At 44.7% G+C, this 15,786-nt stretch overlaps 2 protein-coding genes across 2 annotated transcripts; both read left to right on the plus strand.

Annotated features, from left to right (window-relative positions):
• The first annotated feature begins 1,657 nt into the window (after positions 1-1,657).
• Positions 1,658-11,715, plus strand: LOC130291952 (uncharacterized). Its single transcript, XM_056541382.1, has 3 exons — positions 1,658-1,704; positions 1,886-3,848; positions 11,704-11,715. Exons 2-3 carry the CDS (start codon positions 2,223-2,225, stop codon positions 11,713-11,715), a joined length of 1,638 nt encoding a protein of 545 aa, XP_056397357.1. The 5' UTR covers positions 1,658-1,704; positions 1,886-2,222.
• A 32-nt stretch (positions 11,716-11,747) lies between these two features.
• Positions 11,748-13,476, plus strand: LOC130291313 (uncharacterized). The gene is made up of 2 exons (XM_056539952.1): positions 11,748-13,248; positions 13,325-13,476. The coding sequence occupies exon 1, from the start codon at positions 11,753-11,755 to the stop codon at positions 12,977-12,979; it is 1,227 nt and encodes a 408-aa protein (XP_056395927.1). The 5' UTR covers positions 11,748-11,752; the 3' UTR covers positions 12,980-13,248; positions 13,325-13,476.
• Positions 13,477-15,786: the final 2,310 nt, after the last annotated feature.

Here is a 15,786-nt window from a genome sequence, read left to right on the forward strand (position 1 = left end):
CCATCTCAGCTGCTGATTGGCCCGGGTTTGTCACACCTAACTGGCCGGAGCACAACATGAAATGCCTGGCCAGGTGTGAACGGTAAAGATAGATAGCTAATACATAGATATGAGATAGAGAGATAGAAAACAAGGGTCTCTCCGTAGCACACAATAGAAGAAAAATTGTGAAGTTTATTTCAAAGTAAAAAGGTATCTTTACACTTTTTTTTAGATAGATAGATAGATAACATATTAGATAGATAGACAGATATATAGATAAAAGATAGCAGCACACAAAGGATTTTGTGCAAAATGAACGTGTAGTATTTATTCCATCCTCTTAAAACATGTGCGTCCTCTTACAACATCTCTAGATAGCTAGAGATAGATAGATACTGTAGACAGACAGATAAATAGATATGAGAAAGATCATTCTGAAAAAAAAGCCTGGCCAGGTGCGACCGTTACAGATAGATAGCTAATACATAGACATGATATAGATAGATATGAGATAGATAGATATGAGAGAGATAGATAGATAGATAGATATGAGGTAGATATATATGAGATAGATAGATATGAAATAGATAGATAGCTATGAGATAGATAGATGATAGATAGATGATAGATAGACAGATATGAGATAGATAGATAGATAGATATGAGATAGATAGATAGATAGATAGATATGAGATAGATAGATGATAGATAGATGATAGATAGACAGATATGAGATAGATAGATAGATATGAGATAGATAGATATGAGATAGATAGATATGAGATAGATAGATATGAGATAGATAGATGATAGATAGATAGATAGATATGAGATAGATAGATATTAGATAGATAGATATGAGATAGATAGATATGAGATAGATTTGAGATAGATAGATGATAGATATGAGAAAAGATAGATATGAGATAGATAGATATGAAATAGATAGATATGAAATAGATAGATAGATAGAGACAGACAGACAGACAGACAGACAGATAGATAGATAGATAGATAGATAGGAGATAGATAGATATGAGATAGATAGATATGAGATAGATAGATAGATAGATATGAGATAGATAGATGATAGATAGACAGATATGAGATAGATAGATAGATATGAGATAGATAGATGATAGATAGACAGATATGAGATAGATAGATATGAGATAGATAGATAGATATGAGATAGATAGATATGAGATAGATAGATAGATATGAGATAGATAGATAGATATGAGATAGAGAGATAGATATGAGATAGATAGATATGAGATAGATTTGAGATAGATAGATGATAGATAGATATGAGATAAGATAGATATGAGATAGATAGATATGAAATAGATAGATAGATAGAGACAGACAGACAGATAGATAGATAGATAGATAGATAGATAGATAGATAGATATCAGATAGATAGATATGAGATAGATAGATAGATATGAGATAGATAGATGATAGATAGACAGATATGAAATAGATAGATAGATATGAGTGTGCTGCCTTCGCAATGTATTTTACATACTTGGCACTCAGCAGGGTCTGTTCCTTTAAGACCCTCCATTTTCTTGAAGCCTAGAGGCGGGCCTTCTCTCTAAAGCATAGGGCTAGATCCGGCATATCTCATTCATTCCAGCTCCAGCCACCACAGTGACCAGATCCACAGAACTTCTTAAAGCTAATACAGACTGCAAATCTGATAAATACCAAAGCCTGTGAGTACGGAATTGTTAGTTATCTTGTGTAGAGAGATGCTCGGCATTTGTAGATAGATAATGTGTGTTTTCAGTGTGTAGTAAGTGAGCACATGTTAGACTATCTATGTATTAGCTATACATAATGTAAGGCACTTGAATAGCCATGCTTACATCTGTCTTTCATATGTTTGTTTTACAGTTTTACCGCGTGTGTTCATTATATCTCAGTAAAGATTACATCAGTTAAGCAAACCAGCGTGTCTTTCCTTGAGATTCGGTATAAACTTGATGTGAAGCTGTGTCCACGAGACAGCGGAGACATTATAGTAAAAAGGCTTTTAAAACGTTATCAGAAGCAGTTAATCAGCTTTGAATCGTCCGCAGCAGTAAAAAAGACTCATAAATCCTGTGCCCTCCAGTCTGTGTCGGAGTAAGGGCGCGAAGCACTAGAAAGTGAAACTAATTCTCTCACGTGCTATAACACCGCTGTGCTGTGTCCAGTCATCATCATTATCTACGCTGCCAGCTAAATCAAGATGCAGAACCCAGAGAACAGCACTCTGACAGTTAACCCTCAATGCTCCTATAAAGAGGAAGACACCTTGCCAAGAAGTAGATCTAGGTGCACAACATTGTCTAGAGCGTCCAGTCAAACAAATCTAACTTCGGTTAGCGCCGATGCATCAAGATTTAAACGCCATAGTTCTAGACACTCAAGCACCACCAGCCTGTCATCCGCTAGCGCCATAGCAACTAAGGCAAGAGCGAAAGCAGAGGCAGCTTGTGCAATGGCGTCCTATGCAAAGCAGGAAGCTGAATTGATGAAAGAACAAGCAAAAAGTGAATCTGAAGCACTTAGAAGAAAAGCTGAATTGATGAAAGAACAAGCAAAAAGTGAATCTGAAGCACTTAGAAGAAAAGCTGAAGCACTTAGAAGAAAAGCTGAAGTGCAAGCATCTTTACACTTACTGCAACAGCAGAAAAACGCTGCAGCAGCCTTAGCCGAGGCAGAAGTTCTCACAAGGGCTGCCGAAGCTCAGTTCGCTGACATAGAAACCCAGATGTCACCCCTCAGCGCAAGCCAACGTACCCGTGAGTACATACAGTCACAAGCAACCATGTACACTGACCAGCAGTTCAATGACACACCAAGGCCATCATTGACTCCACCAGCAATAAGCAACTTTGATTCTACGCAACACTGCAAGACTGAATCAGAACCTCAGGGTAGGAAGTCAAGTGGTCGCATCCTCAGAGACCAATCTGCCAACCTGACAAGAGTGCAAACGGATGCTGATGTACTCCCTCCTCAAGCAAATACAAGTCTGGATTATAGCAGAAAGACTTACATCAGAGGAGAACAAAGCAGACTTAGTCAAGTACCTCATGAGCCTTACCAGCCGCAGCCATACCCTGAGTTTACTCCCAGGAAGTATTCACCAGATGCAGCAAGAGCTACAGAGGTAGCAAGATTCCTGATGCGCCGTGAGATAGTGAGCGCTGGTCTCATGAAATTCGATGACCGTCCAGAAAACTACTGGGCCTGGAAGTCATCTTTCCTAAGCGGTACCCAAGACTTAGATCTGACAGACAGAGAAAAGCTTGATCTGCTCGTCAAATGCCTAGGACCAGAGTCCACTGAGCAAGCCCAAAGAATCAGATCAGTACATGTTCATGACGCAACAGCAGAACTTGCAATGGTGTGGAGGAGACTAGAACACTGCTATGGGCCACCTGAAGTGATTGAAGATGCTCTTCTGAAGAGGATAGAAAACTATCCAAGAATGACAAACAAAGACAATCAAAAGCTGAGAGGGTTTGGGGACCTACTCTTAGAAATAGAAGCCGCTAAGTCTAGTGGATACCTGCCAGGTCTCTCATACTTAGATACAGCACGTGGAGTTGATCCCATAATCGAGAAACTTCCTTTCAACTTGCAGGAAAGGTGGGTCACTCAAGCATCAAGATACAAGAAAGAACATCGAGTCGCATTTCCATCATTTGCCTTCCTTGCTGAATTCATCGTAGACCAAGCTGAAACACGCAATGATCCAAGCTTTGCTTTCCTGAACAAGAGAACTGCAAGCTCCCCAAAGGTAGAGCAAAAACATCCAACGCCTTACAAAGAACACAGAGCAACAGTTTCTGTACGGAAGACAGAAGTCTCGCCTGAGTCTGCAGTCAATCAGGAAGACAACACAAGTAAGAAAGTTGAGGAGCCAGACAAAATATGTCTCATCCACAACAAGCCTCATCCACTAAGAAAATGTCGCAGTTTCAGAAGTAAGACGTTAGAAGAGCGCAAAGCTTACCTTAAAGACAATCACATTTGTTTCAGATGTTGCGCATCAATTCAGCATCTTGCAAAAGACTGTACAAAAACAATAAAATGCACAGAGTGCAACAGTGACAAACACCTGTCAGCACTGCACCCAGGACCACCACCATGTAAACAAGAAGTTCCAGCAACTCAAGAAGATCATGGTGGGGAGCAAGGCGAGAGTACAACGCCAGCAGTAACCTCAAAGTGTACTGAGATCTGTACAGAGCAGGGCCGCCCCAGATCATGTTCCAAGATATGCTTAGTCAAGGTGTATCCTGCAGGCTTCAGAGAAAAAGCAATCAAGATGTACACAGTCTTGGATGAACAGAGTAACAGTTCTCTGGCAAAAACAGAGTTCTTTGACCTCTTCGGTGACAAAGGAAGTAAAACTCCATACACCCTGAAGACTTGTTCTGGAGTTGTAGAGACAACAGGGAGAAGAGCAAACAACTACATCATTGAGTCATTAGATGGAAAGACAAAGGTGACTCTTCCTACCCTCATAGAATGTGATGAGATACCAGACGACAGGTCAGAGATCCCCACACCTGAAGTTGCTCGTCATCACCCCCATCTGGTGCGAATAGCAGACCAGATACCAGCACTAGATCCAGATGCTGCAATCATCCTTCTACTTGGGAGAGATATCCTCAGAGTGCACAAAGTCAGAGAACAGTACAATGGGCCACACAATGCACCATTTGCACAACGCCTTGATCTCGGATGGGTCATCGTTGGAGAAGTATGTCTAGACGGACTCCACAAACCAGAAAAGGTAAATGTCTACAGAACACATCTGTTACAGAATGGTCGTACATCTTGTCTTTGCCCATGTACCAACAGTCTACACATTAAAGAGAGACTTGTAAACCCAACACATCATCCGAGTATCCAGAGGTGCATGGAAGACTTAGCCTCAACTGGAGATACAGATGAACTGGGCTGTAAGGTGTTTGAAAGAACACGAGATGACGACAAGCTAGCACCCTCGGTGGAAGATACTCTCTTCCTTGAGATCATGGACAGAGAAGTCTTCAGAGACAAATCAGGCAGCTGGGTAGCCCCTCTACCCTTCCGGTCACCACGCCATCGCCTTCCTGACAACAAGGTACAAGCAGAGAAACGCTTCACCTCGTTGCAGCACATGCTACAAAGAAAGCCAAATATGAAGAAACACTTCCAAGCCTTCATGCAGAAGATCTTTGATAACGATCAAGCTGAAAGGGCACCACCACTACAAGAGAACCAAGAACACTGGTACTTACCAATATTTGGGGTGTACCATCCTCAGAAACCAGGCCAGATACGCGTAGTATTTGACTCTAGTGCGAAGCACAAAGGCATCTCACTAAATGATGTCCTTCTCAGCGGACCTGACCTGAACAATACACTCCTTGGAGTACTCATCAGGTTCAGAAAAGAACTCATAGCAGTGACAGCAGACGTACAACAGATGTTCTACTGTTTCCTTGTTCGTGAAGATCACAGAGACTACTTAAGGTTCCTGTGGTATGCAGACAATGACTTTAACAAAGAAATCACAGAGTACAGGATGAAGGTACATGTGTTTGGAAACAGCCCTTCTCCAGCTGTAGCTATCTACAACCTGAGACGAGCAGCACAGCAAGGTGAAAGACATGGTCAAGAAGCCACACAGTTCGTCATGAAGAACTTCTACGTAGATGATGGACTTGCTTCTTTCTCCAGCAACGAAGAAGCTATCAACGTCCTGAAAAGTACAAGAGAAATGTTGGCAGAATCCAACATAAGACTGAACAAGGTAGCTTCCAACAGCAACAGAGTCATGGAAGCATTTCCAATGGAAGACCGTGCTAAAGACCTCAAAGACTTGGATCTAGGAACAGAATCACCACCCTTGCAAAGAAGTCTTGGGATTAGTTGGGACCTGAAGACTGACAGTTTCACCTTCAGGGTCTCCAGAGAAGAGAAGCCATTCACAAAAAGAGGTGTCCTATCTACAGTCAACAGTCTTTACGACCCCCTGGGGTTCGTAGCACCCATCATCATGCAAGGCAAAGCTCTTTTGAGACAGATCACTACTGAGCAAGAACAAAGTGACTGTCACGATGCCGGCTGGCAGGTAGTGGACCCTCTGTGCCAGAGAGGGATTGGCGTGGACCGCGCTAGTGGACCGGTTCTAAGCCACTACTGGTTTTCACCAGAGCCCGCCGCAAAGCGGGATGGTCTTGCTGCGGCGGTAGTGACCAGGTCGTATCCACTAGCAACGGCTCACCTCTCTGGCTGCTGAAGATAGGCGCGGTACAAGGGAGTAGGCAGAAGCAAGGTCGGACGTAGCAGAAGGTCGGGGCAGGCAGCAAGGATCGTAGTCAGGGGCAACGGCAGAAGGTCTGGAAACACTGGCAAGGGACACACAAGGAACGCTTTCACTGGCACTAAGGCAACAAGATCCGGCAAGGGAGTGCAAGGGAAGTGAGGTAATATAGGGAGTGCACAGGTGATAACCCTAATTGGAACCACTGCGCCAATCAGCGGCGCAGTGGCCCTTTAAATCGCAGAGACCCGGCGCGCGCGCGCCCTAGGGAGCGGGGCCGCGCGCGCCGGGACAGAACAGACGGGGAGCGAGTCAGGTAGGGGAGCCGGGGTGCGCATCGCGAGCGGGCGCTACCCGCATCGCGAATCGCATCCCGGCTAGCAGCAGGATCGCAGCGCCCCGGGTCAGAGGACGTGACCGGAGCGCTGCAGCGGAGGAGGTGAAGCGAGCGCTCCGGGGAGGAGCGGGAACCCGGAGCGCTCGGCGTAACAGTACCCCCCCCCTTGGGTCTCCCCCTCTTCTTGGAGCCTGAGAACCTGAGGAGCAGACTTTTGTCAAGGATGTTGTCCTCAGGTTCCCAGGATCTCTCTTCAGGACCACAACCCTCCCAGTCTACTAAAAAAAAATTTTTCCCTCTGACCTTTTTGGCAGCCAGAATCTCCTTGACCGAGAAGACGTCCGAGGAGCCGGAAACAGGAGTGGGAGGAACAGATTTGGGAGAAAAACGGTTAAGGATGAGTGGTTTGAGAAGAGAGACGTGAAAGGCATTAGGGATACGAAGAGAAGGAGGAAGAAGAAGTTTATAAGAGACAGGATTAATTTGACACAAAATTTTGAAAGGACCAAGATAGCGTGGTCCCAACTTGTAGCTAGGGACACGGAAGCGGACATATTTAGCGGAGAGCCATACCTTGTCTCCAGGGGAAAAAACGGGGGGAGCTCTTCTTTTCTTATCCGCGAACCTCTTCATGCGTGAAGAAGCCTGTAAGAGAGAATTTTGGGTCTCTCTCCATATAATGGAAAGGTCACGAGAAATTTCATCCACAGCGGGCAGACCAGAGGGCAAGGGGGTAGGGAGGGGGGGAAGAGGGTGACGGCCCTACACCACGAAAAATGGGGATTTGGAGGAAGATTCAGAGACCCTGAAGTTATACGAGAATTCGGCCCATGGAAGGAGATCTGCCCAGTCATCCTGGCGGGAGGAAACAAAATGTCGCAAATAATCACCCAGGATCTGGTTAATTCTTTCTACTTGTCCATTGGACTGGGGATGATATGCAGAGGAAAAATTTAATTTAATCTTGAGTTGTTTACAGAGAGCTCTCCAGAATTTAGACACGAATTGGACCCCTCTATCCGAGACAATCTGCGTAGGCAACCCGTGAAGACGAAAAATGTGTACAAAAAATTGTTTAGCCAACTGAGGCGCAGAAGGAAGACCAGGAAGAGGAATGAAATGTGCCATTTTGGAGAATCGATCAACGACCACCCAAATAACAGTGTTGCCACGGGAAGGGGGTAAATCAGTAATAAAATCCATACCAATCAGTGACCAAGGCTGTTCGGGGACAGGCAGAGGATGAAGAAAACCAGCGGGCTTCTGGCGAGGAGTCTTATCCCGGGCACAGATAGTGCAGGCTCGCACAAAGTCCCCAACATCCGTCTCCAGAGTCGGCCACCAATAGAAGCGGGAGATGAGTTGCACAGATTTCTTGATGCCCGCATGACCTGCGAGATGGGAGGAGTGACCCCATTTGAGAATTCCGAGGCGTTGGCGTGGAGAAACAAAGGTCTTTCCTGGAGGAGTCTGCCTGATGGAGGCAGGAGAAGTGGAGATCAGGCAGTCAGGTGGAATGATGTGTTGCGGAGGGAGATCAACTTCTGAGGCATCCGAGGAACGAGAGAGAGCATCGGCTCTAATGTTCTTATCGGCAGGACGAAAGTGAATCTCAAAATTAAATCGGGCAAAGAACAGAGACCACCGGGCCTGGCGAGGATTCAGCCGTTGGGCCGACTGGAGGTAGGAGAGGTTCTTGTGGTCGGTGTAGATAATAACAGGAAATCTTGATCCCTCCAGCAGATGCCTCCATTCCTCAAGTGCTAATTTAATGGCTAGAAGTTCTCGATCCCCGATGGAGTAGTTCCTCTCCGCTGGAGAGAAGGTCCTAGAGAAAAAACCACAAGTGACAGCATGCCCGGAAGGATTTTTTTGTAGAAGAACAGCTCCAGCTCCTACTGAGGAGGCATCAACCTCCAATAGGAAGGGTTTGGAAGGGTCAGGTCTGGAGAGCACGGGAGCCGAAGAAAAGGCAGACTTGAGTTGTTTAAAGGAGTCTTCTGCTTGAGGAGGCCAGGACTTGGGATCAGCATTTTTTTTGGTTAAGGCCACGATAGGAGCCACAATGGTAGAAAAATGTGGAATGAATTGCCTGTAATAATTGGCGAACCCCAAAAAGCGTTGGATAGCACGGAGTCCGGAGGGGCGTGGCCAATTTAAGACGGCAGAGAGTTTGTCTGGATCCATCTGTAGTCCCTGGCCAGAGACCAAATATCCTAGAAAAGGAAGAGATTGGCATTCAAACAGACATTTCTCAATTTTGGCATAGAGTTGGTTGTCACGAAGTCTCTGAAGAACCATACGGACATGCTGGCGGTGTTCTTCTAGATTGGCAGAAAAAATTAGGATATCGTCCAGATATACCACAACACAGGAGTATAATAGATCACGAAAAATTTCATTGACAAAGTCTTGGAAGACGGCAGGGGCATTGCACAGTCCAAAGGGCATGACCAGATACTCAAAGTGTCCATCTCTGGTGTTAAATGCCGTTTTCCACTCGTCCCCCTCTCTGATGCGGATGAGGTTATAGGCGCCTCTTAAGTCCAATTTAGTGAAGATGTGGGCACCTTGGAGGCGATCAAAGAGTTCAGAGATGAGGGGTAAGGGGTAGCGGTTCTTAACCGTGATTTTATTAAGACCGCGGTAGTCAATGCAAGGACGTAGGGAGCCATCTTTTTTGGAGACAAAGAAAAATCCGGCTCCGGCAGGAGAGGAGGATTTACGGATAAAGCCCTTTTTTAGATTCTCCTGGACGTATTCGGACATGGCAAGAGTCTCTGGGGCAGAGAGAGGATAAATTCTGCCCCGGGGTGGAGTAGTACCCGGGAGGAGGTCGATAGGGCAATCATAAGGCCTGTGAGGAGGTAGAGTCTCAGCTTGTTTTTTGCAGAAAACATCCGCGAAGTCCATATAGGCCTTAGGGAGACCGGTTACTGGAGGAACCACAGAGTTACGGCAAGGGTTACTGGGAACCGGTTTTAGACAGTTCTTGGAACAAGAGGACCCCCAACTCTTGATCTCCCCAGTGGACCAATCCAGGGTTGGGGAATGAAGTTGAAGCCAGGGAAGTCCAAGGAGAATCTCCGAGGTGCAATTGGGGAGGACCAAAAGTTCAATCCTCTCATGATGAGATCCGATGCTCATAAGAAGGGGCTCCGTGCGGAAACGTATGGTACAGTCCAATCTTTCATTATTTACACAATTGATGTAGAGGGGTCTGGCGAGACTGGTCACTGGGATGCAGAACCTGTTGACGAGAGAGGCCAAAATAAAATTTCCTGCAGAACCAGAGTCCAAGAAGGCCACTGTAGAGAAGGAGAAGGCAGAGGCAGACATCCGCACAGGCACAGTAAGACGTGGAGAAGCAGAGTAGACATCAAGGACTGTCTCACCTTTGTGCGGAGTCAGCGTACGTCTTTCCAGGCGGGGAGGACGGATAGGACAATCCCTCAGGAAGTGTTCGGTACTAGCACAGTACAGGCAGAGGTTCTCCATACGGCGTCGTGTCCTCTCTTGAGGTGTCAGGCGAGACCGGTCGACCTGCATAGCCTCCACGGCGGGAGGCACAGGAACAGATTGCAGGGGACCAGAGGAGAGAGGAGCCGAGGAGACGAAACGCCTCGTGCGAACAGAGTCCATATCTTGGCGGAGTTCCTGACGCCTTTCAGAAAAACGCATGTCAATGCGAGTGGCTAGGTGAATAAGTTCATGTAGATTAGCAGGAATTTCTCGTGCGGCCAGAACATCTTTAATGTTGCTGGATAGGCCTTTTTTGAAGGTCGCGCAGAGGGCCTCATTATTCCAGGACAATTCTGAAGCAAGTGTACGGAATTGTACGGCATACTCGCCAACGGAAGAATTACCCTGGACCAGGTTCAACAGGGCAGTCTCAGCAGAAGAGGCTCGGGCAGGTTCCTCAAAGACACTTCGGATTTCCGAGAAGAAGGAGTGTACAGAGGCAGTGACGGGGTCATTGCGGTCCCAGAGCGGTGTGGCCCATGACAGGGCTTTTCCGGACAGAAGACTGACTACGAAAGCCACCTTAGACCTTTCAGTGGGAAACAGGTCCGACATCATCTCCAGATGCAGGGAACATTGGGAAAGGAAGCCACGGCAAAACTTAGAGTCCCCATCAAATTTATCCGGCAAGGATAAGCGTATCCCAGGAGCGGCCACTCGCTGCGGAGGAGGTGCAGGAGCTGGCGGAGGAGATGACTGCTGAAGCTGTGGTAGCAACTGTTGTAGCATAACGGTCAGTTGAGACAGCTGTTGGCCTTGTTGCGCAATCTGTTGTGACTGCTGGGCGACCACCGTGGTGAGGTCAGCGACAACTGGCAGAGGAACTTCAGCGGGATCCATGGCCGGATCTACTGTCACGATGCCGGCTGGCAGGTAGTGGACCCTCTGTGCCAGAGAGGGATTGGCGTGGACCGCGCTAGTGGACCGGTTCTAAGCCACTACTGGTTTTCACCAGAGCCCGCCGCAAAGCGGGATGGTCTTGCTGCGGCGGTAGTGACCAGGTCGTATCCACTAGCAACGGCTCACCTCTCTGGCTGCTGAAGATAGGCGCGGTACAAGGGAGTAGGCAGAAGCAAGGTCGGACGTAGCAGAAGGTCGGGGCAGGCAGCAAGGATCGTAGTCAGGGGCAACGGCAGAAGGTCTGGAAACACTGGCAAGGGACACACAAGGAACGCTTTCACTGGCACTAAGGCAACAAGATCCGGCAAGGGAGTGCAAGGGAAGTGAGGTAATATAGGGAGTGCACAGGTGATAACCCTAATTGGAACCACTGCGCCAATCAGCGGCGCAGTGGCCCTTTAAATCGCAGAGACCCGGCGCGCGCGCGCCCTAGGGAGCGGGGCCGCGCGCGCCGGGACAGAACAGACGGGGAGCGAGTCAGGTAGGGGAGCCGGGGTGCGCATCGCGAGCGGGCGCTACCCGCATCGCGAATCGCATCCCGGCTAGCAGCAGGATCGCAGCGCCCCGGGTCAGAGGACGTGACCGGAGCGCTGCAGCGGAGGAGGTGAAGCGAGCGCTCCGGGGAGGAGCGGGAACCCGGAGCGCTCGGCGTAACAGTGACTGGGACATACCTCTACCTGAAGAGAAGGAAATGCAGTGGAAGTTGTGGAAAGACTCATTGTTAGAGCTTGAACAACTCAACATCCCTAGACCATACGTATCTGTTTCCTTGTCTGCTACAAAGAGAAGAGAAATATGCATATTCTCTGACGCCTCCACTATGGCTATCGCATCTGTCGCCTACCTTAGGGTAATAGACACTGAGGGACAAAGCCATGTCGGGTTCCTCATGGGAAAATCTAAGCTGGCTCCCAGACCGACTCACACTGTCCCACGTCTAGAACTTTGTGCTGCTGTCTTAGCTGTAGAGATGGCAGACATGATTACAACAGAACTGGACATTGAGATCCATGCAATGAACTTTTATACAGACAGCAAGATTGTGTTAGGATATATTCACAATGCTTCAAGAAGATTTTATACATACGTGGCCAACAGAGTGACACGTATCAGAAAGTCTACAAGTCCAGAACAGTGGCATCACATCAGCACAGACAAGAACCCAGCTGATCATGGGACAAGACTAGTGCCAGCCGCTGCGCTCAAGCAAACTAACTGGTTTGTAGGTCCATCTTTTCTTCGTAAACCAGAAACCAAAAAAACTACTCAGGTAGAGACCTTTCAGCTCATAGAACCAGATCAAGACAAAGAGGTAAGACCTCAAGTGACAGTTTGTAGGACTATAGTTACAAGAGACAGTCTGGGCGCTCATAGATTTGAAAGGTTTTCCAGCTGGAAGTTGCTGACCCGTGCAATCGGAAAACTTATCTGTCTAGCCAGATCCTCCTGCAGAGCTACCAATACTGATCAGCGTAGCAATGACCACCTTGAACAAGCCAAGGTCACGATCATCAGATGCATCCAGCAGGAAGTCTTTAAAGAAGAAATCCAAGGCCTTCTGAAAAAGGAAGAGATTTCTCAACACAATTCGCTCAAGGACTTGTACACCAAGCAAAGGAAACAAGTTCAAAGTCTTGCGGACATTTTCTGGAAGAGGTGGAGACAGGAATACCTGGTGATCTTCCAGCCACGCAAGAAATGGCAAGATGACAAGCCCAATTTACAAGTTGGAGACATTGTCTTACTGAAAGACTCTCAGGCCCACAGGAACGAGTGGCCTATTGGACTCATTGTGGGGACTGATCCTAGTAGTGATGCTAGAGTTAGAAAGGTTGAAGTTAGGATTGTTAGACAGGGCATTCCCAAAGTGTATGCAAGGCCAATTTCTGAAGTAGTTTTACTTCTGTCCAAGGGTTAGTGGCATAACAAAAAGTATGCCAGGTGGGGAGTGTGCTGCCTTCGCAATGTATTTTACATGCTTGGCACTCAGCAGGGTCTGTTCCTTTAAGACCCTCCATTTTCTTGAAGCCTAGAGGCGGGCCTTCTCTCTTAAGCCTAGGACTAGCCCCGGCATGTCTCATTCATTCCAGCTCCAGCCACCACAGTGACCAGATCCACAGGACTTCTTAAAGCTAATACAGACTGCAAATCTGATAAATACCAAAGCCTGTGAGTACGGAATTGTTAGTTATCTTGTGTAGAGAGATGCTCGGCATTTGTAGATAGATAATGTGTGTTTTCAGTGTGTAGTAAGTGAGCACAGGTTAGACCCTATCTATGTATTAGCTATGCATAATGTAAGGCACTTGAATAGCCATGCTTACATCTGTCTTTCATATGTTTGTTTTACAGTTTTACCGCGTGTGTTCATTATATCTCAGTAAAGATTACATCAGTTAAGCAAACCAGCGTGTCTTTCCTTGAGATTCGGTATAAACTTGATGTGAAGCTGTGTCCACGAGACAGCGGAGCCATTATAATGAGATAGATAGATGATAGATATGAGATAGATAGATGATAGATAGACAGATATAAGATAGATAGATAGATAGATATGAGATAGATAGATAGATAGATATGAGATAGATAGATAATAGATAGATATGAGATAGATAGATATGAGATAGATAGATATGAGAGATAGATAGATAGATATGAGATAGATAGATAGATATGAGATAGATAGATATGAGATAGATAGATATGAGAGATAGATAGATAGATATGAGATAGATAGATATGAGATAGAGAGATAGATATGAGATAGATAGATATGAGATAGATTTGAGATAGATAGATAGATAGATATGAGATAAGATAGATATGAGATAGATTTGAGATAGATAGATGATAGATAGATAGATAGATATGAGATAGATAGATATGAGATAGATAGATGATAGATAGATAGATAGATAGAGAGATAGATATGAGATAGATAGATATGAGATAGATTTGAGATAGATAGATAGATAGATAGATAGATAGATAGCAAGCAAGGGTCTCTGCAGCACACAATAGATGAAAAATGCTGGTTTATTTCATAGTAAAAAAATGTCTACACATTTTTTTTAGATAGATAGATAACATATTAGATAGATAGACGGATATATAGATAAAAGATAGCAGCACACAAAGGATTTTGTGCAAAATGAACGTGTAGTATTTATTCCATCCTCTTACAACACGTGCGTCCTCTTACAGCATCTCTAGATAGCTAGAGATAGATAGATACTGTAGACAGACAGATAAATAGATATGAGAAAGATCATTCTGAAAAAAAGCCTGGCCAGGTGCGACCGTTACAGATAGATAGCTAATACATAGACATGATATAGATAGATATGAGATAGATAGATATGAGAGAGATAGATAGATAGATATGAGATAGATAGATAGATAGGAGATAGATAGATATGAGATAGATAGACATGAGATAGATAGATAGATAGATAGATATGAGATAGATAGATGATAGATAGATGATAGATAGACAGATATGAGATAGATAGATAGATAGATATGAGATAGATAGATAGATAGATAGATATGAGATAGATAGATGATAGATAGATGATAGATAGACAGATATGAGATAGACAGATATGAGATAGACAGATATGAGATAGACAGATATGAGATAGATAGATATGAGATAGATAGATGATAGATAGATAGATTGATATGAGATAGATAGATAGATAGATAGATATGAGATAGATAGATATGAGATAGATAGATATGAGATAGATAGATATGAGATAGATAGATGATAGATAGATAGATTGATATGAGATAGATAGATAGATAGATAGATATGAGATAGATAGATATGAGATAGATAGATATGAGATAGAGAGATAGATATGAGATAGAGAGATAGATATGAGATAGAGAGATATGAGATAGATTTGAGATGGATAGATGATAGATAGATAGATATGAGATAGATAGATAGATAGATATGAGATAGATAGATATGAGATAGATAGATATGAGATAGAGAGATAGATTTGAGATAGATAGATAGATAGATAGATATGAGATAGATAGATAGATAGATATGAGATAGATAGATAGCAAGCAAGGGTCTCTGCAGCACACAATAGATGAAAAATGCTGGTTTATTTCATAGTAAAAAAATGTCTACACATTTTTTTTTAGATAGATAGATGACATATTAGAGAGATGGATAGACTGATAGAGATAGATACTGTAGACAGACAGACAGACAGACAGATAGATAAATAGATAGATATGAAAAAGATCATTCTGAAAAAAGCCTGGTCAGGTGTTACCGTTACAGATAGATATAAGATAGATAGATAATGAGATATATAGATATGAGACAGGTAGATAGATAGATATGAGAGATAGATAGATAGATACCAAACAAGGATCTCTCCGCAGGACACAATAGATTAACAATTGTGGAGTTTCTTCCATAGTAAAACGTGTCTTTACACTTTTTTTTAGCTAGATATAAAGATATGAGTCTAAGTATGAGAAGCTGTCTACTCACCCTCAGCTCTCATCTTCCACTGAGTATGAAACTTCATTTCAATACCTTCCTTGGAACCGGTCAACTGCACCTCTTGAAGCTTTCTCACTGTTTGATCTTGGCTGCTCCCTCCGGCCTCCATGATATGAAAAAGACTCATAAATGGCAGCTGTCCAATAAAGGTCCAAGGGAGTAACACTAACAAAACACTCTATGAGGATAAA

This window comes from Hyla sarda, chromosome 9 (assembly GCF_029499605.1).
Source record: "Hyla sarda isolate aHylSar1 chromosome 9, aHylSar1.hap1, whole genome shotgun sequence".
Classification (NCBI taxonomy): domain Eukaryota; kingdom Metazoa; phylum Chordata; class Amphibia; order Anura; family Hylidae; genus Hyla; species Hyla sarda.

Coding starts and splice junctions, on each gene's coding strand:
- LOC130291952 (XM_056541382.1), top strand. CDS start 2,223: ATGCAGAACCCAGAGAACAGCACTCTGACAGTTAACCCTCAATGCTCC.
- LOC130291313 (XM_056539952.1), top strand. CDS start 11,753: ATGCAGTGGAAGTTGTGGAAAGACTCATTGTTAGAGCTTGAACAACTC.